The 23,730-nt window shown below is 54.0% G+C and overlaps 9 protein-coding genes across 9 annotated transcripts; 4 read left to right on the top strand and 5 right to left on the bottom strand.

Annotated features, from left to right (window-relative positions):
• Positions 1–24: 24 nt before the first annotated feature.
• On the top strand, positions 25–1,709 carry BO72DRAFT_445280 (3-oxo-5-alpha-steroid 4-dehydrogenase family protein). Its single transcript, XM_040944001.1, has 2 exons — positions 25–219; positions 279–1,709. Exons 1-2 carry the CDS (start codon positions 106–108, stop codon positions 1,470–1,472), a joined length of 1,308 nt encoding a protein of 435 aa, XP_040804716.1. The 5' UTR covers positions 25–105; the 3' UTR covers positions 1,473–1,709.
• Positions 1,710–1,805: 96 nt separating this feature from the next.
• BO72DRAFT_445279 (5-methyltetrahydropteroyltriglutamate--homocysteine S-methyltransferase) lies at positions 1,806–4,795 on the bottom strand. Its single transcript, XM_040944000.1, has 3 exons — positions 4,391–4,795; positions 4,212–4,331; positions 1,806–4,157 (listed from the first exon to the last, which is right to left on the bottom strand). Exons 1-3 carry the CDS (start codon positions 4,619–4,621, stop codon positions 2,184–2,186), a joined length of 2,325 nt encoding a protein of 774 aa, XP_040804715.1. The 5' UTR covers positions 4,622–4,795; the 3' UTR covers positions 1,806–2,183.
• A 1,484-nt stretch (positions 4,796–6,279) lies between these two features.
• BO72DRAFT_525169 (uncharacterized protein) lies at positions 6,280–9,022 on the top strand (the record flags this gene model as incomplete). The annotated part of the gene is made up of 3 exons (XM_040949937.1): positions 6,280–6,412; positions 6,472–6,828; positions 7,885–9,022. The coding sequence occupies 3 exons, from the start codon at positions 6,280–6,282 to the stop codon at positions 8,811–8,813; spliced, it is 1,419 nt and encodes a 472-aa protein (XP_040804714.1). The 3' UTR covers positions 8,814–9,022.
• A 110-nt stretch (positions 9,023–9,132) lies between these two features.
• Positions 9,133–11,438, bottom strand: BO72DRAFT_445276 (SANT/Myb-like DNA-binding domain-containing protein). The gene is made up of 3 exons (XM_040943999.1): positions 11,171–11,438; positions 10,992–11,109; positions 9,133–10,933 (listed from the first exon to the last, which is right to left on the bottom strand). The coding sequence occupies exons 1-3, from the start codon at positions 11,262–11,264 to the stop codon at positions 9,289–9,291; spliced, it is 1,857 nt and encodes a 618-aa protein (XP_040804713.1). The 5' UTR covers positions 11,265–11,438; the 3' UTR covers positions 9,133–9,288.
• A 96-nt stretch (positions 11,439–11,534) lies between these two features.
• On the top strand, positions 11,535–12,914 carry BO72DRAFT_445275 (emp24/gp25L/p24 family protein). The gene is made up of 3 exons (XM_040943998.1): positions 11,535–11,831; positions 11,894–12,279; positions 12,437–12,914. The coding sequence occupies exons 1-3, from the start codon at positions 11,672–11,674 to the stop codon at positions 12,584–12,586; spliced, it is 696 nt and encodes a 231-aa protein (XP_040804712.1). The 5' UTR covers positions 11,535–11,671; the 3' UTR covers positions 12,587–12,914.
• A 448-nt stretch (positions 12,915–13,362) lies between these two features.
• BO72DRAFT_286749 (ATP-binding response regulator) lies at positions 13,363–16,571 on the bottom strand. The gene is made up of 2 exons (XM_040940334.1): positions 15,413–16,571; positions 13,363–15,346 (listed from the first exon to the last, which is right to left on the bottom strand). The coding sequence occupies exons 1-2, from the start codon at positions 16,395–16,397 to the stop codon at positions 13,473–13,475; spliced, it is 2,859 nt and encodes a 952-aa protein (XP_040804711.1). The 5' UTR covers positions 16,398–16,571; the 3' UTR covers positions 13,363–13,472.
• Positions 16,572–17,789: 1,218 nt separating this feature from the next.
• On the bottom strand, positions 17,790–18,679 carry BO72DRAFT_445273 (putative dUTPase). Its single transcript, XM_040943997.1, has one exon. It carries the CDS (start codon positions 18,599–18,601, stop codon positions 18,080–18,082), a length of 522 nt encoding a protein of 173 aa, XP_040804710.1. The 5' UTR covers positions 18,602–18,679; the 3' UTR covers positions 17,790–18,079.
• A 1,069-nt stretch (positions 18,680–19,748) lies between these two features.
• On the bottom strand, positions 19,749–21,095 carry pup3 (proteasome core particle subunit beta 3). Its single transcript, XM_040942825.1, has 4 exons — positions 20,889–21,095; positions 20,801–20,819; positions 20,283–20,737; positions 19,749–20,207 (listed from the first exon to the last, which is right to left on the bottom strand). Exons 1-4 carry the CDS (start codon positions 20,889–20,891, stop codon positions 20,064–20,066), a joined length of 621 nt encoding a protein of 206 aa, XP_040804709.1. The 5' UTR covers positions 20,892–21,095; the 3' UTR covers positions 19,749–20,063.
• Positions 21,096–21,169: 74 nt separating this feature from the next.
• BO72DRAFT_422790 (putative UBX domain protein) lies at positions 21,170–23,028 on the top strand. Its single transcript, XM_040942824.1, has 2 exons — positions 21,170–21,483; positions 21,569–23,028. Exons 1-2 carry the CDS (start codon positions 21,347–21,349, stop codon positions 22,974–22,976), a joined length of 1,545 nt encoding a protein of 514 aa, XP_040804708.1. The 5' UTR covers positions 21,170–21,346; the 3' UTR covers positions 22,977–23,028.
• The last annotated feature ends 702 nt before the right edge of the window (positions 23,029–23,730 follow it).

Raw genomic sequence — 23,730 nt, 5'->3', positions numbered from 1 at the left:
TTCCAATGACATAACTGCTGGGGAGATGTTGCATCTACAGGAAGCACTCATACAAAGTACAGTATGTCGACTTCACCAGTACACCCATCCATCCCCCATCCCAACATGGGAGCCATCCTCTCCTCCTGCTGGGACCATCTCCCTCCTCTGATGGACATTCTCCTCCCCACCCCCGATGTCTATCTCACCTTACTGAACATCTTCCAATACTTCCCGCTGGTCAGTCTGCGATTCCATCTTGTTGGGGGGGTCATGCTAACCACCGCACCGAAGTACAGTTCACCATCATGCAATGGCTGACAGCCTGGCACCCGGCCGGCAAGACCTCCATGAAGAGCTCCCTCTTCAACCTCCCCGGCCGCTGGGCCTGGTTCGCCATGGAGATCGTCAGCCCGGTGAACTTGCTCTACGTGCTGTGGAAGCTGCCCCTCAAGCTCGCCGCCGCCCACCGCACCACCACCAATTCTGGTTCGAATGCCAATGGCTCTATCTCTATCTCTATCTCTATCCCCCTGCCCAACAAACTCCTCGCCGCCCTCTTCGTCGCGCACTACCTCAACCGCGCCATCATCTCCCCCTTCCTCGCCGCCCCCAGCATGTCCCCCATCCACCTCTTCATCATGGTCTCCGCCATGCTCTTCAACTGGTTCAACTCGACATGTCTGGCCGGCTGGTTGGTGGGGTACGACATCCCCATCCGCCCGGCCTCCCCCTATCACCCTTCCTCACCACCATCCAACACAGCAGCAGCAGCAGCAGCAGCAGGAAAGGTAGTACCCTACCTCGGCCTCGCGCTCTTTCTGGCCGGCATGGCCGGGAACATCTACGCCGAACGCACGCTCTTCCGGCTGCGGCGCGAGGAGGGCGCGAGGAGGGCGGCGGCCGCTGATGCTGCTGGTGGTGCTGGTGGTGCTGGTGGCGCTGCTTCCTCCAAAGACCCCTTCCCCTCCCCCTCCCCCTCCCACTCCCCTCCATCCAATCCCAAACCATCATCACCCCCCTCCACTTCCACTTCGAAAGTGTATGTAATCCCCCCACCATCCACCCCGCTCTTCGCCTCGATCCTCTACCCGCACTACGTCTGCGAATGGCTGGAATGGACCGGCTTCGCGCTCGCGGGGACGGCGGTGCGGTCGTCGGCGTCCGCGGGGATGTTGGGGTTGGGGCTGCGGTCGTATACCAATCCCATCACCACTACGGCCACGGCCAGTACCGTAGCAGCAGCAGCAGCAGCAGCAGCAGCAGCAGCAGCTAGCCGACCCCTCCATCTCGCTCCCTGGCTTCGTCCCGCGGCGCAGCTCGCCGCGGCCGTGGGGCTGCCGTTCCCCGTGCCGGCGGCGGTGTTTGTGGTGAACGCGGTGACCAATATGCTGCCGCATGCGCGGTGGGGGCGGAGGTGGTATGTGGAGCGGTTTGGGGAGGAGAAGGTTGCGGGGAGGGGGGCGGTGGTGCCGTTTTGTGGGTGGTTTTAGGGTTGCTTTGCTTTAGCATTCACGAAAGGGGGGGGTTGTATTTTGGTTTCAGGGAGGGTAGACAGAGGGAGGGGATGATGATGGGAATACGAAGTTTGAGGGATGGTTTGTATACTACTTGATTAGAGGGGTTGGTTTGTTAGTGTATGCTTAGCCATGTAGAACTAGTCTGGGAGTTTTTAGCGATCGAAGCAATGGCTAAGACACCACGATATGATATTGTGGACTCGTTGAAAGACTAGAAAGACTGAGAATCCTTGTAGATCAGCCAAGTTGAGCATCTTTTTACTCGAGTACTACGCTTTTACTAGAGCAAGTACGACGATAATTCGAAAAGTAAAAATTAAATTGCCAAAGAGGTGGTACAGTAGCAACCTCTTCGTGTGGTATCACATTGTTGAAATATTATGTGTAAGACACCGGCGAAGCACCAGACATCACCGAGTATTCCCGCTGTTAAAAGGCAGAAATAAAGATCTTGGCGCTGATGTTTAATGCAGACGCCGATGTTGAAATCGTCATAAAGACATGTTGAAAACTCCGGGGACCCCATCTAATGAAACCCTGAACCCATATGTTGAACTTTTGGTATCACATCGTAAACTCATCATAAGAAAATGGACGGACAACAATCGACAGATTGTTCTCTCCGAGACGACGGGTTGAAAATCGTCGCCCCAATCATGGGCTGATTAAATATGTAAAAAGAATTTAGTTGCTGTGCTTCTCGCGGAAGTACTTGGCAGCCGCGACCATGTTGCTCAGGGCAGCCTTGGTCTCGGGCCACTGACGGGTCTTCAGACCACAGTCAGGGTTGATCCAGAGCTGCTCAGGGCGGAGGTACTGGAGCATCTCCTCGACGCGGTCCTTGATCTCCTGCTCGCTGGGAACACGGGGAGAGTGGATGTCGTAGACACCAGGACCGATGTGGCGGGGGTAGGCCTCGTCGATGAAGACCTTGAGCAGCTTGGCATCAGACTTGCTGTTCTCAATGCTCAGAACATCGGCATCCAGCGCAGCGATGGCGTGGAAGAAGTCCTGGAACTCGGAGTAACAGAAGTGAGAGTGGATCTGAGTACCGTCGGTAACACCAGCAGTGGACAGGCGGAAAGCCTTGACGGCCCACTCGAGGTACTTCTCACGCTCCGTGCCAGCACGGAGAGGAAGACCCTCACGGAGGGCGGGCTCATCGACCTGGATGACCTTGACACCGGCAGCCTCGAGGTCAACAACCTCATCGCGGAGGGCAAGAGCCAGCTGCTGAGCCTGGATAGACTGGTGCACATCGTCACGGGGGAAAGACCAGCGGAGACAGGTGATGGGACCAGTGAGCATACCCTTCATGGGCTTCTTGGAGATCGAGACGGCGTACTTGGACTCCTTGACGGTCATGGGAGCGGGACGAGAGATGTCACCGACAATGATGGGAGGACGCACGCAGCGAGATCCGTAGCTCTGAACCCAGGCGTGGGTGGTGAAGACGTAACCGGTGAGGCGCTCACCGAAGTACTGGACCATGTCGTTACGCTCGGGCTCACCGTGGACGAGAACGTCCAAGTCGAGCTCCTCCTGGATCTTGACGACCTCCTCGATCTCCTGCTCAATGAACTTCTCGTACTGCTCAGCGGTGATCTCACCCTTGGTGAACTTGTTACGCTGGACACGGATCTCCTTGGTCTGGGGGAAAGATCCGATGGTGGTGGTGGGGAAGAGAGGAAGCTTGATGGACTTGGTCTGCTCGGCGATACGGGTGGTGAAGGGAGACTTGCGGTTGTGCATCTCCTCGGTGACGGCGGCCTGGCGGGCCTTGACCTCAGGGTCGTTGGTGCGCTTGGAGGAAGCACGGGCCTGGACGGACTTGGCGTTGGCCTCGAGCTGCTCGCGGACAGCAGCAGGGCCCTCGGTAACAGCCTTGGCGATCACAACAACCTCGGACAGCTTCTCAACAGCGAAGCTGAACCAGTCACGGACCTCAGCATCCAAGTTCTTCTCGCTCTCGAGAGTGTGGGGAACGTGGAGGAGAGAGCTGGAGGTGGCAACAATGACGCGCTCCTTGCCGAGCTTCTGGATGGCGAGCTCAACCTTCTCGATGGCAGCCTTGAAGTTGGTCTTCCAGATGTTACGGCCGTCAACAACACCAGCAGACAGAATCTGCTTGGAGCCGAGAGCACCGACGACAGTGTCGAGCTGCTCAGGGTTGCGGACAAGGTCAATGTGGATACCGTAGAGGCTCTGAAGAGCAGGAAGAACATCAATGTTGTGAACAATGTCACCGAAGTAGGTGGCAAGGACGAGGCGGGGAGCCTTGTCACCAAGGGCACCGAGCTTCTCGTAGGCGGGCTTGAAAGCAGCCTTGGACTTGGCAGGGAGGTCAAAGACGAGGACGGGCTCATCAATCTGAACATCCTCGGCACCGGCCTCCTTGAGCTTAGCAAGGAGCTCAACGTAGAGGGGAAGGAGCTCCTCGAGCTTGGAGATGGGGTCAATGGTCTGGCCACGGTCGGCCTTGGCGAGGGTGAGGAAGGAGACGGGACCCAGGATGACAGGGCGAGTGACAACACCAGCCTCCTTGGCCTCGAGGAACTGGACAACGGGCTTGGGCTCAGCAGCGAGCTTGAAGGTCTGGTTGTCCTGAAGAGTAGGCTTGACGTAGTGGTAGTTAGAGTCGAACCACTTGACCATTTCCTGGAGACAGTATTAGCCTTGATCGTATCCAACATGCTTTGAAGCGTATCATACCAAAGCGGGAACATCGACAGCGGCCTGGCCATCCTTGGCGGGTCTCTGGAGACCACGGCCCATGGCGAAGTACTCATCGAGAGGGTCGAGACCGTACTTGCTGTAGCGCTCGGGGATGACCTATGAAGAAGCATGTTAGCCAAGATGCCTGGGCATGAAGCAGAGGGGCTTAGACATACACCGAAGAGCTGGATGTGGTCGAGGACCTGATCGTAGAAAGCGAAGTCGTTGCTGGGGATGATGTCGACACCAGCCTGCTTCTGGAGCTTCCAGTGCTCAGCACGGAGTCTCTTTCCCTCGCTCAGGAGCTCATCACGAGAGATCTTTCCACCCCAGTAAGCCTCAGTAGCCTTCTTGAGATCACGGAGCTTTCCCATACGGGGGAAACCCAAGACAGAAGACTGAACCATCTTGACGGATGTGTGTGAATGTATGGGGGGAGAAAGGGTGAGGGTTTGTGGATGGAGTAGTGAATGAGTTGCAAGGCACACAACACAAGGAAGAACAGACAAGAAGAATCAATCCTCTTGCTGGGAGAGAGATGAGAGATAGAGATAGAGAGGGAGAAAAACACACGGGAGAGATGAAAGAGAAAGAGAAGAGAAGAAGATGGAGGAGGAGGGGGGGATGGAGGGGAAATATAAGCTGGGAGGGGGAGGGGCAGGGGAGGCGGAAAACCTCAGGCTACAACCACTGCTTGTACTGCCTGTACTGCCTGTACTGTACCAAAGAAGAAGAAGAGAAAAAAAAAATCATAAAACATCGGAGGCCGAAGGTTTCTTTCTTCTTTCTGACTGGGTCTGTCTGGATGGGATGGCGGAAAGTTTGGCGGGGTTTCGTGGCCGGTAATAACCGGTAAAATTACAGCCCCTCCGGACTGTCAACAACCCTCCGATAGCGATTCCCCGGTTGGACATTCAAAAAAGTTCAAGGTTCAACTTGGGTATCTTTGCCTTGATCTAATCGCATTATCAAATCATTGTCCATGGACCGACTGCGGAGAGTGCCCTCCCATGGTATCCCGTGGCCCCTCGGACTGCACGTTCTCATTCTCATGCATCGAATGCTCATCAGTAAGGCCAATGATTGTCTCGTTTGTCTCAATTGTTCTATGCAAGAAAACTGTAAGGAATGTGTATTGAACTACGGAGAACTACTGGTAAGGACAGTCAATCATCTCGCCGAAGTATGAGGCTAATCCAGCAATTGAATAGTGCCAAATGGCGTGATCAAGTCAATCGGAAGGGAAAAAAAAACCAAAAACCAAAAGACCCAAAAAGACCCCCCAAAAAGTTAATTAACCCAGGGTAAATCGTTTGAGTCACAGCCAGTAGTTAAGTTAAGCTAGCCAGTAAGTTAGCCAGTTGCGAGGGACCGGCCGGTCGCAGTCCGGAGAAACCATCGGAGACGGTCTGGCTGCGTCCGCGATCGGCCACTAAAAGCCAGGGCCAGATGCCTATTTGGAGGGAGATTGTAACTTGTAGGTAAAGTTATTCATTCCGGTGACTTTGGTAACCTTGGATGACTATGATTTGCTTCATCCGCGATGTTCTATGTAAACAATTGCCACTTCAGTAAAGCTCCAACAATCTGACTGATTTCAATTTGTCCGAAGCATCAGCCATGTTGGATAAGGATCCCCGCTTCCATCATTCGGAGCTCCGGCGAGTGAGTTCGGAGACCAATTTGTTGTCCGGCGCTGGGAACTTTTACTTGAGCCCTCTCCCCAGATCGCTGCAGCAGTCTGATTGTTGCTTCGTTTCGGACACATGCTGGATAAACTCCTAGTCTATACTTACCTAGTGGTACGCTGTCTTTCCATTCTGATGAATTGGACTCAAGCAAGAATACGAACGCGCCTGCCTCAATTGGGGTCTGGCGATTCTCACGCCACGCTCCCCCCCCCCCCCCCGCCTTCCCTATAGTAGCAACTCGAGATGATTGCAAAGGTAGTCATGGGAGGTTTGGTCTTCTCCATGCTCGTGCGCTCATGGGTCACTTTATGGCTTCAATTGCCACAGTCGCCATCTGATCAACACTGCTGAACACTCCGCGGCGGTCATCGACAATGGGGATTTTCTTTTGCCCCCGACTCCGCGCGTACTGGAAGAAACCAGACCCGCCAGGAACGGGGCCTGCGTACCCACTGCATCCAGTCACTTCGCCTCCAAATGGAGCTGTGGAAAGTGGTCAGGGTAGTGGTACAGCGTGACTCAATCCCTGCCTGTAAACTCATCTGTTAACGGTTCGCTCGTGATAGCTCAATTCACCTCCAGAGAGGATGCCGTTCGCTTCTCCTCCTCTGGGACCTCCGCCGGTGGCTTATCGGAAAAATTACGCAAGCGATTCTCGAGAGAACACAAAGGCCTCCATGAAGCCCCCACGAGGGCCGCGAGGAAATCGGAATCCCCTACCTTGCGCGATCCGTCGAGATTTGCCAGTAAACGGCTGGACACCATCTCCCCAGTTGGTTTTGGAAGCAGTTTGATGAGCGAGAGGGGCTATGACAGTGACGCTCAGTTCATCAGCACCCCAAAACAAATCAATCGCACGCCAGATCGCTTGGTCGCGGAAAATCTCGTACACGAGACAACCTCTCTGTCCAAGCTTCAATCTCGTGGGGACGGAAGGAACGGTCAATCTGCCCCAGGCAGTACATCTGGTGTATCGAATGGAGACTCGGTGAACGCACCTGGAGTAGACCAGACTATACTGGAAGGAACACAAAATCCTTGGTCTTCCATGGACAAGGCAATCTGGGCCATCCATCCGACACCAACGCCCCCTTTCTCCCGTGTGGGAAGCAGTGCAAGCTGTCGGGTCCAAGCCGCACAACCTTATCATGCTGGGTTCATGACTCCGAGGTCAACAGAGTGTGTGCCATGGGACAAGCAGGATGGATACTCTTCACCTTCTCCAGTTGGGACCCCAAAGCTGTCAAACCCCCTACATAGCTCTCCAACTATCCCCGAGGCCAACCATTTTTCGTCCTCGGGATGTTATGAGTATCGCTCGAGAACTCCAGGCCACGCCTCCCCGGTACCAACCCATTACACGACATCTATAGACTCGCTAGCTGGGCCCTCAACGGGGCTTTCGGTTAGAAAGAGAAGACAACAACCTCCATTGTCTGCCTCCGGCAATGCTTCCGTTCATCTCGAGGACATGGAGATTCATAGGATGCTTGCATCTCGTACAACCTCTCCTCGGGTTCTCTCAACGAAGCAATCCTTCGAGGGAAATCCATGGGCTAGTGATGTCAGGCTGCGGAAGCCAACGCAACAGCTTATTGATGATGGCCCAGTGGCGGGCAAAGGCAGGGCAAGAGACGTAAGTGAACCGACATATAGGCCCTTTCCACACCAGACATCTTCCTGCTATTCTCGACCAGACAGCCAGTATTCGGCTGGGTCCAGAACATACTTGGGCAAGGCAGAAATAGCGCACAACACGACTCCGGTAGAGAGACAATCCCAAAGAAGCCTTCATCCTACTCGAGACTGCTCACCCCGGCTGCTGGAAGATATAGCCAATGCTGAGTCTGCGAGTTCCAGACTCGTCCATGACAATACGACTAGTGCGCTAGCCTCGTGCGGCAGATTTGTAGAACAGATTCACTCGGACCTTTCAGTCGCTTCGTCAAACATCAGCTTTCCAACTAACATTGACGCAGATCTTGTATCGCCCCGGAAAGTGAGCGTGGGCTGGATGTCTGGTGGACGGCGTCTTGGCTATGGGTACACATTAGTATCCGCTGCTGAAGAAAACGACAGGCCCTCAAAAGAACAGTCCGGTCCATGTGCGATCAACGGTTCAAGCCAAGACGCGACACCGGAGACTGATACGCAGACTGAGAAGGCAACCCTTGTCGAGGACCAGCCACAGCAGCAGGATATAACGTCGCTTTCGAAGAAAGCAGGAACTGGTCTCGATATCTCTTCCATCATTGGCCACATCAATCTTCGCAGTTGGTCCGGCGCAACTAATGAAACTGCAGGCGATGAGTCACTAAAGTCTTCTCTTCTGGGGAAATTTTCAAAAAGGAAGAAGGATCACTCCGACCCAGAGCCATCAGCTGGCGCAAAGGACCCTTGGGATTTCTGTGCCTGGGTCGATCCTAACCAATCTCCAAGCGAGCAACAGCCCCCACAAGCGAGTCCGTCGGCATCCAGTATGAGCACAGAAGGACGCGGGATGTCTCTGGGAAGATGGTCGACTCTGCGTCGCACCGGAAGTCTATGGGCCAAGGGCCGCAGTATGTCTGCGATGGCGCGCGACCTGGAGGCCAAAGCAACTGCCAAGTTAAACGCATCGGCCGGGCGGTTCCCAGTGATACAAAAGAAAGACGGGCGAGCTATGAAATTCCGGGTCTTGGATCGTAAACGCCGAGCCCAAACAGACGAGGATGGTGAGCCGATGGTTCCTCTTAAGCAATGGCCCGGCGGAAAGCACAAGTCTTCTCACGAGGAAGATGGACCAAGCAGTCCCAGCGTAGACCCGGTTCGCAAGCAGTTCTCGGAACAGACTGGCTCGACTGTAGTCACTGATGGCTGGGAAAGCAACTATCAGGATTGTGAGGAGATCTTTTCTGTAGGTGAGTGAGTCGATGAGTATGTAACCTGTGTGCTGGGCTCGAGGGCTTGAAGACAATTCTATAGGTAGTAAACGCTTTGTATTGAAGACTCGGTGGGCCTGCTTCAGGGCAGACTAGTCAACACTGACCATGGGAGAGATATGACAGGGTTGGATTGTTGTGTATTGATATCTCGGTTTGTGGCGAGCAAGAATGCATACGTTAGACAAGACGCTGGGGATATTCGCTTTATACATACTAGGTGCGGAGGGAGGGGGGCCGATCAAAGGACCTTGTGGACAGGGCCGGGAGCATGTGATGAGGTGACCATCACCCCTTGAAGTCATTGGAAGTTTATGCAATTTTAGTCTGCAATCCTGGAAAGCAACCGCGCAGGGTTTCATATAATCGTACAAAGGTATATATTAAAGCATCAAGACGCCCCCGAATTCCTTCCCAATCAAAACGCCCTTGCCCGAAACACACAACTCGAGGCCCTAGGCCTTATTTTCTTTGTCGCTTGTTGCTCTTGTCGCTTGCATTGCTCAAAACACTGGCCGAGCGTTTGTGCGACGCTCCATCCTGCCCCTCCGTCAAACCAGCCGGCACACCACTCGTCCCTTTCACTTCTGCTGCTGGCTCGCCCTCCACCTGGGCCGCAGTGGCCGGACCCTTGGGATCGGGGGCCGTGGCGGCCTCGGCGGCAGCATCAGCGGGGATCAGCGGCGGGCCGTCCTCCTCGTCCTGCTGCTCGGACTTGACCTCGGGTTTGCTAGTGGAAGTGGACGTGGTGGAGGTCTTCTCCTGCTGAGATTCCTTGGTCTTGCGCTCACGCTCCTCCTTGGCGGCCTCGAGCACGCGGATCTCGCTCTCCACCTTCTCGGCGACCTTGCGCGCGTCGAGCAGCAGGTTGACCGAGTGGATGAGCTTCTCGAACTCCTTGCACACGCGCTCCGTGGGCATGACGAGGCGGAGCGGCACGGCGAGCTCGGCCAGCGCGGCCGCCAGCTTCTGCGTCTGCACGTTGGATTTGGCCTGCGTGAGCTTCTGGGCGCGATCGCTGCGGAACTGCACGCCGGGGGCCAGCCGCTCGTGGTGCTGCACGCCGTACTTGGCCTCCTCGGCCGGGGTGAGCGTCTTGACGGTCTTCTCGGCTTCCTTGGTCGCGGCTGCCGCGGCGGCGGCGGCAGCGGCGGCGGCGGCCTTCTTGTTGGTGGGGGCAGCAGCGGCGGTGGCGGTGGTGGCGGGCGCGGAGGCATTGGGGGTATCGGCGCGGCTGTCCCGGGCACTGCCGGGGGCGTTGGAGGCGGGAGTCTGCCCGGCCGGACTGGGGGCGGCGCCGGCGCTTTCGGGGCCCAGGATTGAGCGACGCTTCTTGCTCTTGTCGGCTTGGAGGAGGGTCTGCAGGAGCTGCGAGAGACCCTGGCTGGACTGGTACATGGTGGTGTTGCCGACGCTGATGGGGACCTCGAGGCGGGAGTAGAGCTCCCGGCGCTCAGTGATGAACTCTTGCTCGTTGGCGGTGATGCGTTTGAGCTCTTCCAGGAGGATACTCTCCTCGCGGACTTCGTCGGCGGTGCGGTTGAGCTGCAGGGCCGCGAGCTCCTTGCGGGAGCGCTCGCGTTCCGGGTCGAATTTCATCATCTTCTCGTGCAGTTCGAATTCGGCCTCGGACATCTCGGACGGTGGGTGCTCGAGGGCGAGCATGGATGCGGCGATGAAGTAGTAGCGAGCTTTCAACTGTTCCATTGTCCGATATCGTTTGGCCGGGACGAGGGCCGTTGTGTTCGTCTCCGCGTCGACGGGATGCGGTTGGTAATCGTAGCGGTCGGCGATCACCACCCAGCGGAGATCGTACTCCTCGACCAAGTCCATCAGGTAGTCGGTCTCCTGGCGAGTCCAGTCGTCATTCTTCAAGTGGCGGTTGTACTCTTCATCGGTGTAGCGGTTGGGCACGCGCGCTTTGATGTTGTATTTGGCGAACATGTAATCCTTCTCCACCGTCTCGGACGCGTTCTTGCCGTCGGTCTTGTCGTCCACTTCCATCTCAGATCCCTCTAGGGCGGGTTTCGCGGGCTCGTTCTGCCGTTGCCAATGGCGCAGCACGAGACCGTCCGATCGCGCGCCGTTCTCGAATGGCGCCATCCGCCTGAGTGTCAAGCCGTGTTAGTGACTCGCTGAAGCGAATGATGAGGGAGTGGTCCTACCAAGGGCGGACACGCATCTTGCTCATCCATTTGGGACGGCCCTTGTAGCGGTTCTCGTTGATTGCGATCGGAGGTGCCCGCTCACCTAGTAAGGCGAAGAGCTCACGAGTGATACCCTCTAGACTCGAGATAATTAAGTTAGAAATTGCTGGGTATGAAGTTCAAGCACGGCAGCCTACCTGGTCTCTTCTCGGTCACTTTCTGCTTCTTCAGCGGACGTGGCTGGCCCTCCGCGGGCAAATCCAGCATGTCGCGAACATCGGCGGCAGCCATGACGGGCGGGACCCCGGGACGATCGGGAGAGGGTGAGGGTGAGAGATCGAACCAAGCGTAGAGAATTTATTCAAGGTTTTAATCGAGCAATAAATGCGATGGAGGGTGATGACAGCTATTAGGGGAACGACCGAGTTGAATGAGAAAGAGGGGAGGGGGGGGTGGAGTGGGCGGAGGGAGGACTTGAAGAGAGGATGAATTCGCGCCAAGACCGACTCGGGCCAGTTCTTCTTGTCTTGTTGGTTTCAACTGCTGCTGCTGCTGCTGCCATCCTAATCTGTCCTTCTCTACTTGCTCTGCCAGTCGACCTCCCCCTCCTCCACTTTACCTTTTCTTTTTGTTTCCTCCCCCTCCTTTTCATTTACTCGGATTCTTAGGTCAATTTACTCCTGGATCTGGATCGCATCATGGCTGCGTCTCGATCATCGGCCTCATGGCTCTCCTCTGCGCTGGCCGTATGTGCCATCCTGTGTCTGTCGGTGCCCGCCAACGCCCTCTACTTCTTCATGGACGGGCGCCAAACCAAGTGCTTCTATGAGGAGCTTCCCAAGGACACCCTCGTTGTCGGTCAGTAATTTGCCCGGCAAGATCATCAATTTCACACCCAAGCTAATCCAAAGCAACAACAGGCACCTACTCCACGGCCGTCATCAACGAACAATCGAACACGTATATCGTCGACCCCAACCTGAAGATGCTCATCACCGTGGACGAGATCTTCGACAACGACCACCGCGTCGTCTCCAAGCGCGACGGCCACTCGGGCCGCTGGACCTTCTCCGCCGCCGACGCCGGCCTGCACAAGATCTGCCTCACCCCCGAGACCAACGCCGCCACGGGCGGCTGGCTGTCCGGCGCCCAGACCGGCGCCGTCCAGGTCACCCTCGACATGGCCATCGGCGAGACCAGCAAGATCGAGTCGGAGGACAAGGACAAGATGCAGGACATTGTGCAGAAGGTCAAGGACCTGAACGGTCGCTTGCAGGATATCCGGAGAGAGCAGGTGTTCCAGCGGGTATGTGCCCTGACTTCCCCCCTCCTGAACCCAGTTTTGTGCTTTCAACTATGACGCGATCCCCCCTCTCTCTATATGCACTGAGAACAGGCCCCACCCCGCCCTCTACGATCTCGGGGTTCAATGAAAGAGCTCGCTAATCCCAAAAAATTAACAGGAACGTGAGGCCGAATTCCGCGACCAGTCCGAGGCTACCAATTCCCGCGTTGTCCGGTGGACCCTGATCCAGCTGTTCGTTCTTTCGGCCGCTTGTGCCTGGCAACTCTCGCATCTCCGCTCTTTCTTCATCAAGCAGAAGCTCACATAAATGCCCATGTCGATCGGACGAAAGGGGGGTTCTTTTCTTTCGAGCTGTGATTTTGTTTCTTCTCGTTGGTTCTGTGGGGCAATGAAAGAAGATTGAGGGAGAGAGAGGGAGAGAATATTACCAAATCGGGCCCGGTAGCTTTATATGATCGGTGTTTTCTTTTCAGCGATGTAATAAACTTTTCTAAGTCGTTCGTATTTCCAAATGTTTGTTTGTTTGGTCTTACGGGGACATGACATGATCCATATTATCTTCTTCGCGCTTAGGCTGTGCTACTATGTTCAAAGATGTCTAGTCAAGGAATATAAGGTGATCTTAGCGTTCTCAAGGTGTTCGGTTGGTCAGTTGAGTTCTTGATGTGGAGTATAGCTTTCGTCTGCATAGGCTGCTCGGAGTATCCCAAGCGAGCCGTCAGGTATATATCAATCGGACGGAGGCCCATGAGATCCCCAACAAAACTGTGCAAAACATGACTTATCCCGCCCATTCAGCACACAACAGTACGAATGGACTATTTACCACCGCCTATTCATTTATCAAGACTGTCAATGCAGTGGCATCGAATTCAACCCATGTCAATAAGAATCATCATCGAATTGGATTTATTATATTCCAAGTCCATCGAGCTCTCGTTTATTCAGCTCTCCGTTTTTGCCCCTGGTCATAGATCATTAAGGGTGCACAAGATCGCTCATTCAAACATCAGCAACGGAAAAATTATCTATAGAAACATCACGTGGAGAAAAAGGAGTCCACGAAATAAGACAATACTAGTCTGGCCCGAGTGGGCGGTAGCAAAAGAGTCGAAAGGAAGGTCAACGGTGAGGTATCAAGCGAGAAACAGAAAAGAACAAGAGTTTCAAAAACAAACAGAAAATGGACGAGTTCATGCATTCATCGAATCATCGTGCGGCCGTGCGGTATTGTTGCTGCAAAAGCCCAGGATCAGCCGTTCCAAGTCCGAGAGCTTGTACGGCTTGGTCATGTAACCCTTCATGCCAACCTTCGTGGCACGGTTTAGAGCCTCGTCTGTGACATCGGCACTGACAGCCAGGACTGTTGGAGGTTGTGTGTCGGTAAGGTGCTGGTCAGTCGGAGTATCGGAGGCAAGCTTGCTCCGGTGTTCTTCAACCATCCGTAGAATCTTGGATGTGGCCTCGTAGCCATCCATCTCTGGCATCCAGAGATCCATAAGTACCACGTCCACTAGTTTTCGTGTCTTGGTTTGACTGGGTGGTTTGGGAACCGTGAAGCCGTCGGACTCATTCACTAGCTTCGAATCCTCACTCGGGCTTTGTTGGCCAGGACGCTGTGCCTCAAGAACATCTTGCATGATGCGGACGGCTTCCTTGCCGTTACAAGCCTCATATATGTCTCTGTAGCCAAGTCGCTTCAACATGTGCACTAAGACTCGCCGATTGATCTTATTATCCTCTGCCACCAGAAACGTCAAGGGATGCTTCTCCCCGAGACGGCTGTCGTGAGTATCACCGTTGATGTGGCGCTGTGGTGGTGTGCTCCTGGGAGGCGGGGGCGCAGGCGTTGTAGCCAGCGACGGTGGCTCATCAGTCAGAAACGGAGATGGCTGCTGGACCTGTGAACCAGGTGTCCGCGGGGTAGGCAACAATGAGGAAAAGTCTGGCGTGATATTGTTTGCATTGCTCAGCCGCATCGTCTCAGTGAGCTGAGGAGGTGTAAGAAGTTTTGGAGGCAGCAAAGGTCGGTCCGCTGAAGGCTCAGGCTGATTGGCGGGGATTCTAATCTCAAACTCCGAGCCACGATCAGGCCCCGATGTCGAGGAGCGGACACAAATGAGATCACCACCCATTTTCCTAGACAATCCCTTGGCTACAAGGAGACCCAAGCCAAGCCCATCTTTACTGCGGGTAGTGGATGTGTCTTCACGGGCGAATGGCCTGAAAAGTTTAGGTAAGAAATCATCCGGGATACCTGGCCCGGTGTCCTTGATGCTTATCAAGACATCGTTCGCCTTGCGGCCAACCGTGGCAGTCACTGTGATCATACCGCTGTTGGTGAACTTGACAGCATTGAGAAACACACAAGATATCAACTTGGCCAGGTCTCGGTCATCCACGAATAGAGTCTCTGGAAGGGCCGGGTCGACAGACCAGTCGATTGTCTTCGAAAAGACCTCACCATTAGATGACCGCGAGCGGACTTCGATCCGCTCTCCTTGCTCTGTCGCGTTACTCACAGCGAAGTCGGGTCGACCACCCACATGCAAGGACTCGTTGATGACTAGGCGAAGTAGATCACGGAGTTTCGTCATTCTCAGAGCTGGAACTTGCTGATTGACATTAATGCCTTCGAGTAGCAAGTGCGGTGCCGAACGCCGAACAGCTAGAGACGGACGGGGATCAACCACGTTCGCCATTACTGCTTCAATCTCGTGAGCAGGAGTAGCCTTAAGCAGTTTTTCACTTTCATGAACCGCATTTTTGACCTCTTCGCTGCGAGGCGAAAGACCTCTGGGAGCGGAGACCCGCGGCGCTTTTGACTTTGGTGGCTGACCAGCATTCCAGTCCGGAGGGTTACTGCGTCGTCGCTTGTACGGATTGACTGTGATGTTGCTCCTTTCCCCGAAAATGGTCGGTCGACCCTCGCTCGCACCAACCGGGCTCTGCGACGGACCACTGAAGAAATCGTCCCTTTCACACTGGGGGGTCTTGGGGACCTGCATGTTCATGTCGTAGGCATGAACAACATTGTCCGCCGCCTCGACGGCTCTGCGTGCACTATCTGTACCACCCAAAATATTGGAAATCAGCATGAAATTCACATAGGCGATGGGAATCTGAGACTGACCTTGGACCATTTCAATACTCTCCTTAAGGGTGCGAAAGACAAATCCAGCCTTCGGCGATGGCTTGTCTTGGATGGCTTCGCGTACCGTAGCATGCATGACGTCCAGCATCCCGACCACGCCCTGCATCGGTGTCCGAAGCTCGTGGGACAAGCTCCTCGCGTAGGGCTTCAGTGGCTGCGATGAGAAGTCTGCAGATCCATGGACAACCCCGATATTCACATCGCCGACAACGCATGTCTTGCCTCCAGAAGAGTTGGTGCTCTCTTGACCGGAGTTCACAGTAACTGTAGGGTCCACGTCGTCGCGAATCCGCTGAACAACCAAGTCTTCAAGAGAATACAAGATCATCTCGAGAAGCGACCACGAAAGATTACGCTTTTGCAAGCCCGGTTCCGACCACATGAGTCCAAAAAAGGCCAGACACTTTGTTCCTGAGAAGAGCGGTACAGCCAGGTATCCCTCGGCGGCAAATGGAAGCTGATCCCGGTCAAAAGAAATGAAGGTTCCTAATTTCTCAGGGATTAGACATGGCTTCTCGCGGTCCATGTGCGAGAGAGGGTTTCCGCCAGCGAAGTACCTGCGTCTGTGCATGCCTGCTGTGCGGTGTCCATCGTTATAATAGAAGGCTGTACCAAACAACATCGTTTTGTGGCCTTCTATCTCATTCACGGATTCATCGTCCCGAGCCCTGCGAGCGACGAATACATATTGAGCCTTGCATATAAGACTGATTTGCTCCATTAATTGATGCCAGAATGTTTCCGAATCCAAGGGACGAAGTTCTTGCTTTAGCTTCACCAGCCTATCGATTGCGAAACTCTGGGGTCCACCGATATACCGGCGACCGGACGAATCGGCCTGCGCATCGTCGTCAAGAAAGGTAGTTGCAGGCACATCACCGGGAAGGCACTGAGTCGGGAGCAAGGACATGGTAGGACCAGATGCGAATGAGGTTGACCATTCGGGGTCCGCTGAGTCGGGCATGGTGTCCCGAGGGGGTTGATCGCCCTGTATGGATGGAATAATAGTTGATGTGTCCAAAACAGATTCCACCGCGAACGAGACTTCGGGTCCTGGCAAATTATAATATAGGAGGGCGCCAGGAAACCGAAGGAGATTGATGAAAGATCAGCGAATTACGACCGGATTCTATGGAAGGGACACAGCGCATGGCGTTCAGTCTGGGGTTGTCCAGAAAATGTTAGCAAGCGGGCATCACGAGCAAACAAAGGTGCTTTCGACCAGGTGTTCTCCGCGGAGCACATCTCGAGCAAGCCCATGCTAAAACCAATCAAAACGTACATCACCTAAGCTGGTCAAGTCGAAGCCCACGCTGAGCGACACCGCGCGGCGGTGGAAGGGAAAATTGGGCGAAGAGCAGGCAGCTGTTGGCAATAGAAATTTCTGCAACAAGGCTGCTAAGAAGGAATATTTATTGGTTAGATGCCGGGCTATTATCGAGAGCAATCGAGGTTCTTGTTTTTATGATTGTTCTGGAAACGTTGAAGTTTTCCTTGTTTTTTTCTTCCGTGTTTTGACTCTGAAGTTTCTGTAGGGGAATTGGCGGATGTCTCGGTTTAAAGTGCCGAACCAGCGTTGGTGATTCTAACTGTTATGAAAGATTGGATATTCCAGGGATCTGCTGACAGGATGTTCAATTGATGAAAGCCAAGATCGGTCATTGACACGAACAATCCGCGGTTGAGGTGCAGCGCAGGAAGGGCGAGAGAAGGCCAGCATGCGAGAGATTATGGCACGGGGACAGGGAAACTCGGGGGAAGGAAGTTTAGGGGACAAGCAAGAGGAGGTCCAGAACAGGGTGGGGAAAGCAAATATTATCAGATTGGAAAGAGACACAAAAGACTACTTGAAGTAGTTTAGATGTAGTTCATGGTGCTAAGCCGGTTAGTACAATAGCAAACGCAGCGGCAGGAAGATTGATGAGGAGAGGAGGAGGTTCAAGGATAGTTGGAGGAGTTGGCATGGGCATTGGGAAGAGGGGAAAAGAAAGTGACTGAGAAATCGATGGGGCCAGTTTGGGCCGATCGCCGGGTCTAGACGCGGGGAGGCTGAAACTTCCCCCCTTCTTTTCCTTCTGCTTTTCATCGTCTTCATGTCAATTGATAGATATCTTCACGAATGTCTCCCCGAAACCAATCGACATATACATGAGAGTACGATCTACTTCTGACTTCTTTCTTGTTTACTGGAAGGGGACCATGGATGAGAAACTATACGATGGACCCAGGAAGACCGTCACTTGATGTCTCCGGGGCATCAATCCATGGACCGACCGACCATCTGCCGCTTGTCCCGGCCCAGACTTGATTGACTCTTTCCTCGACCGGCAACCAAACAACCTGATCGAATCTCTCTCTCTTTTCAGCCACATCGTGCGGCGTATTCCTCCCTCCTGTAATACCGCAGCGCTATAACTGGCCATCATTTGCAACTCGGAACAACCGGACGAAGCAAAATCCAAAACTAAAATTGGTCTGCCACGAGGAGTCATTGACTCTACCTCTGTTCCCTTTGTGGGATATGCATAGATCACGAAGAACACAAAGATCTCAAAACTTGAGTCACCGCGCACCTGACTCTATGATTTCCCAATCAACGAATCATCCGACCTCGTCCGACACTTTGTTTGTTCCTTTCATCTTCACTCAGTCTTTTGTCCCATCGCGCCCCACGCTGCTCGTCGAAGACTGGTAGATCCCCTGATACCCCTCGACCGTTTCCCCCAGTTCCTCGAAGACAATCTGGGCGAGCTTGGCATTTCGGTAAAGCACCACTCCATGGGGGTTCTTCACCTCCAGTAAAGCCCCCATCGCACCCTCATATCCAGCGTCGACCACGCCGGCCGCGATCCCCATGCCAGACCGCCAGAGCGACGATCGGGGAAATACGCTTCCCATGCAATTCCGCGGGACGTGGACGGTTTCGTTGAAGTCGACTAAGTAGGCGCCTGGCTGTAGTGTGATTGCGTGGCTGGTGGTGTCGAAGGGCAGGCGAGACGTTTGGGCTGCTTGACGCTTGGTATTGTCGAAGTCAATGGCTGCCGCGGAGGCCCATTTGGAGACCTGGCGTAGAGTAAGGTCGACCCCGCAGGGTTGTCGTTGCTGGGGAACGTGCCGTAGGTTACGTACCAACTGGCGGGTGACGACTTCGAGTCCGCTGAGAATCATGGTGTAGTTCCGCACTTTGCATGGGTCTGACCAGCTTGAGGACTGCGGATCGCGAATGCTGGTATGCTGTAGCTAGTTGGAGGGAGGTAAGAAATAATTAGGGGGGCTAGATTGACAAGGGTCTTGAGCAGTCCGCTTCCTTTGAACTATGTGATAGATCTCGCTTTTACACCACTCATGTTCCACCTTTCTCTTCCTCGAAGCATAAACATCAAGCATGGCCTTGTCGATTGATTCCTGTACTTTGCACGCTGAGCCCATCATCGTCCCGTCCTTCAGTCGTTAGCCTGCTGAAAGCTCCTCAGGTCATGATGCTGTAACGATACACCAGACCATGCTCGAAGCACTGGCTATACCTCTACGAACTCATCTATCACGTACCGGTGCAGTTTTCAGGCGCATGTCAGCCGAGATCAGCATACCGCAAGCCAGCTCTCCTCTATTAAATGATAAATTCATGGATTGATTATTCATACACGCATGTATCAGCCAAAGGCCGAGTAGAGGCAGGTCGCAGTATAACTCAACAGGCCGGTTATAAATATCTAAATTAACTTCTACTATGAAAGAATAGCAAGCTCTTAGACTTCTATCCCCGTGTTAACTCATTATAAGTCATAAACTAATTCTTGTCATATAAAACATTCTCTCTGGCCTTGACTAGACTATATCGATTAATATTCTTAAAGTATATCAGTATACAACTTGTACTCGAGTTCCTCTTACTCTTATCTATAGTCAAAGCCAACGCCGGTTATTCTTGTCTTCTTAAGATTACAGTTTCTCCGGGACTAGCCTAGGGTTTGTACTTGTAAAGGGACTACTACTATTAGTCGCCGTATACAAGGCTCCAATTCTCGTCGAGGTGCTGTTGGCCTCAAGGGACCTGACCGGCGGGGGACTCACAATTCTCCTCCGTCTTGTCAACAGACCCTAATCTACTTTGTCTCCTTCCCGGAAAGACGAGAACACATGCATACTTTATGTTCCACACCTACAGTCCCAGCCGGTGACAACGTGACCCTAAGCTGTCCAAGGTAGGAGGTCGGAGCCGTGCAACTCGTCGTTGGTAACAGGGTAGAAGCTTACAATTTGCCCATCAACAGCCGAATCAAGGATTCATGGAGCAGTGGCTGACCTCGGGAGTGAGTACCGACGCACCAGAGTCGGGAGTTGCTCGAATCACACGCCTATCTTCTGGTACTAGAAGCCGGTACCTGAGCAATACCATGTAGCGCAATTTCTGCAAGATGAGTTGATCGCGGCTAGACCGCAAGCACCTAGGATAAGCGTGTCATTGCCTGGATCCCCACACACTCTCAGCCTTGCCTCGGCAATATTGATGGCACCTAGATGGGGAGGGAGGATGGATGGAAGCGTCATATTAGAGAGCAGAACAATGAGCATAACTGCCGCAAGGGGGGAAAATAACACAAATTCATGATCCAAGTAATTATCTCGTCTAATCCTGCCTTCCCTTCAATAGTCTCTTGGTAACCTTATCTTTCTCTATTATGTAAACCTGGGCACCCCAACCGGAAAGAGCGTCACGGTCGACCGCACTGAGAAGGGCTTGGGAGATGGTCTCGAACAGGTCCTCCGGAGCCTGTCAAGGGCAATCAATCTCAATTAGCAACTGATCCGATATGATTCGCCAACCGAGGAACAAGAAGAAACATACCAAGTCCGGCTCCCACAGACCCTCGCAAGTACCGAACAGTTGATCACTTGCGGTTCCGCTCACAATGAAGTCCTTGGCGAAATCGATACACCCAATGCTGTCGAACCCGCAGATGAAGGGCTTGCCCGTTGTGCTGTTGATGCCGGCAATGACGGGGCTGACGAAGAAAGGACCGAAACGCTTCTCGTACAACGACGAGCTGACCAGGTTGGCCAGGGTCTGGGGCGCGATGTTCCGCTCCTCGCGAAGACGGTACATGTTCACTTTGAAGCGGAAAAGGTCGGACACGGTCGCCACATCGGTCGCCAGACCCGTCAAGCCGAGGAAGGTCGAAGGGCCGTAGTTGAAGATCTTGGGGAAGTTGTTGGAGACGGTCAAGGCCTGCATGCCCAGGCGGAGATCGCAGGCGATGGCAACGCAGTCCTTACCCACCATGGCGACGCATGCACCGCCATCTGCGCAGCGGGGGGTCAGTCAATGTACAGATTATCGAAATGTAGATTATCGAGGGTACGCACTGATATCGAAGGGAGAACTCTGGTAAAAACGGTTCGGTCAGCATGCTTGCTCAGCTCAGACCCTTGAGGTCACGCAGGGCCAACTTACCATGATTGGGGTGAAATTGTGAGTGATTCAGGCGATACGAAGATCAGTAAAGGGATGAACTGTAGTAGAGAAGGTAGGGGTAGAGAGAATGAGGAGTAACAGTGAAGCAGAGATGAAGGGGAGGAGGATGGTTGGGAGGGCGAATGGATGGGCGGAGGATGGATGGAGATGGACGGAGTTGAACTGAAGCTCTGCCAGCAACGCGTGGAGCCGCCGAGCTTCTTCCGATGACGCTTGCGCCCGCTGCCTACACTCTAATAGTTATCTCAACTTAGGTTTGTCAGCCTTCAACCTCCCTTTCTCTTGTATATTTTGTTGACGCATATCTGTTCTCGGTTTAAAAGCTGACTGACATACATCAAACAAGCACCGTTGAGCTTCTCTCCAGCTATCTCAGCAGGCCTGCTGTTCTTTTTCTACTTGATTACCTCGACTGCCACACCCCGCAGCCTCGCATCATGAGCTCGCATGTCGTGGTCCTGGACTCGACAGCTCGAAGGGCTACTGTCAAGACTACCCCGGGCAAGCATCTAACTGACATACTGCAAGAGGCCTGCACCAAGCTTGGTGTAGATCCCAGTCAACATGGGCTGAAGTAAGACTCCCGCCCATAACACAACCCCGCCGTAGTATCGAACCTATAAAGCAGTGTGTACTCAACTAACACCGTCTTTGTCAAGATACAAAGGAAAAGAGCTCGACATGTCGCTCGTCTTTCGACTGTCCGGACTTGCCTCCGGTGCTAAGTTGGAGCTGGTCCAGTCGTCTCGCTCCCCCTCGGTCGTCACAGTCGCGTTACAACTCCCCGAATCAGAAGCACGGGGAGCCCCCAACGGGCGGCTCATGGACAAGTTTCCCAGCACCACAACAATCTGGTTCATCTTGCGCAAATTCGAGGCGGGCGTTGCGGGCGGCACTTCGACCCGCAACCTGACGGGTCGCGGTGTACTAAGTGGCAACGAGGGCGCAGGTAGACTATATTACGAAACTCCGGTGGTTCAGGTCCTTCAGCGGGAGCTGTCATCTTTTGCAGATTTCCAAAAGTCACTAGCACAACTTGGTTTCAACAGCGGCAACGTGTTACTAAGGCTCAGCTTCCGGCGGACGGAAGAGCCATTGGAGGAAGCGATGACAAAAATCCAAGAATACTTCGCGACCTCCGAGGACCCAACCCCAAAGCAAGAGGAAGCGCCCGCACCTACAGAAACATCGCTGGAGAATGGCATCGCTGAACAGCGGGATCCCGAGCCCGAGTCCACACCCGCCTCTACATCAGCGGCAGCACCAGCACCAGAGCAACCTACTACCCCTGCCCCTCAACCCACCATACCAGCCTCAGATCCGTCAGAAGTCCCCGCTGGTTTCTCGCGCCCCGTGACCGTCTTCTCCCCTCCATCCGGCGACACGCCTCAGTCCGCGCAAACCACCTACAACGAAGCCGATTACATCCCATCCCTGGACCACGCACAAGCCCATCAACGCCGCCTCAACGCCGCCTCACGACCCCAGCGACTCCCCACGGACGCCGAGATCGCCGCCAAAGCAGCCGCCGAGGAGGAAAAACGGGCCGCCATCGCCGATGTCGAGGTAAAGGTCCGCCTCCCCGACCAAAGCCAGGTCGTGGCCAGATTCGGCCGGGAGGACACGGGACGAACGCTGTACGACTTTGTGCGCAACTGCCTGGCCGCGCCATTTGCCAGCGCAGAGAAGTTCGTCATCACGTATCTCCCCGCGGGTTCGCGAGGTGGCGGCGGCGGCGGCAGCGGTCGAAAGATCCAGGAGGTGATCCCCGATTCGGACCAGACGCATCTAATCCGAGACCTGGGGCTGGCGGGCCGGGTGTTGGTCAACTTCAGCTGGGACGAGAGTGCTTCCCAGGCGGCTCACGCGAGCCGCGAGCTCCTGAAGCCGGAGTTACGGACCCGGGCCCAGGAAATCAAGGTGGAGCAGCCCCCAGAGGTCATGGAGACCGCCGAGGACGCGCGTGGTCGGACATTGGGGACCACGGGCAGTAGCGAGACCAAGACGGGCGAAAAGCGGAAGCCCGGTGGAATACCCAAGTGGTTGAAGTTGCCAGGCAAGAAATAGGGAGATGGGTGGGAACGTCTTGTAGAAATCGAACATAGATAATGAATGAAATGCTTCACATGATCGTATGATACTGACATGGCCATCTATTTCCGAGTGGTAGTAGCGAGGGTACGACGTCGAGATATTTCATAGTTGGCGTGGTCCAAGTTACATGAACCTGTGGGTAACGCTACCGTTCTAGAAGCAGTAGCTCATCTGTTATCACTCCCCGTGATGTGTAGGCATGCTTTCTCCGCATGGGATCAATGGGACCAGAGATAGCAATACCAGAGGGAGCCACGGGCTCCTTCTCCACCTGAACCAACTCACCATCCAATCCATAATCACTGCAAAGGACACCAGAATTCCAGAGCCTACGTAGGCCTAGACCACCATCCACCCATTGTTGACACAGGAAAAGGCCAATCAATCGCCCGTCCACCGTCCAGATTCATCATCGCAATCACTCAACCTCTACAAGCAATAGCAGAAGACACAGCCAAATCTACAGTGCACGAAGAAAAGTAGGTAGGCCGAGAAAGGGTATTTTATTTAATTCTTGGGATGGGGCGACGTGCGTGGTGGTTTTCTCCTCGTCACTGACTAGTCCTCTGATTTTCCTCATATTCCATTATTGTTGTATCCTTCCACTCTGATGACAAATATAAGAGAAGAATGATTTTTTGTTCTCGTTATCTCATTCTTGGCTAATCGGGAGAGAGAAACACAGTTGGTGGTTTTTGGGTAGGAAAATGGAGAGAGAGAAAAAGAA

This window comes from Aspergillus fijiensis (genome assembly GCF_003184825.1).
Source record: "Aspergillus fijiensis CBS 313.89 unplaced genomic scaffold BO72scaffold_8, whole genome shotgun sequence".
Classification (NCBI taxonomy): domain Eukaryota; kingdom Fungi; phylum Ascomycota; class Eurotiomycetes; order Eurotiales; family Aspergillaceae; genus Aspergillus; species Aspergillus fijiensis.
The sequence above is the reverse complement of the archived record's forward strand: the minus strand, read 5'-3'. Positions and strand labels throughout refer to the sequence as shown.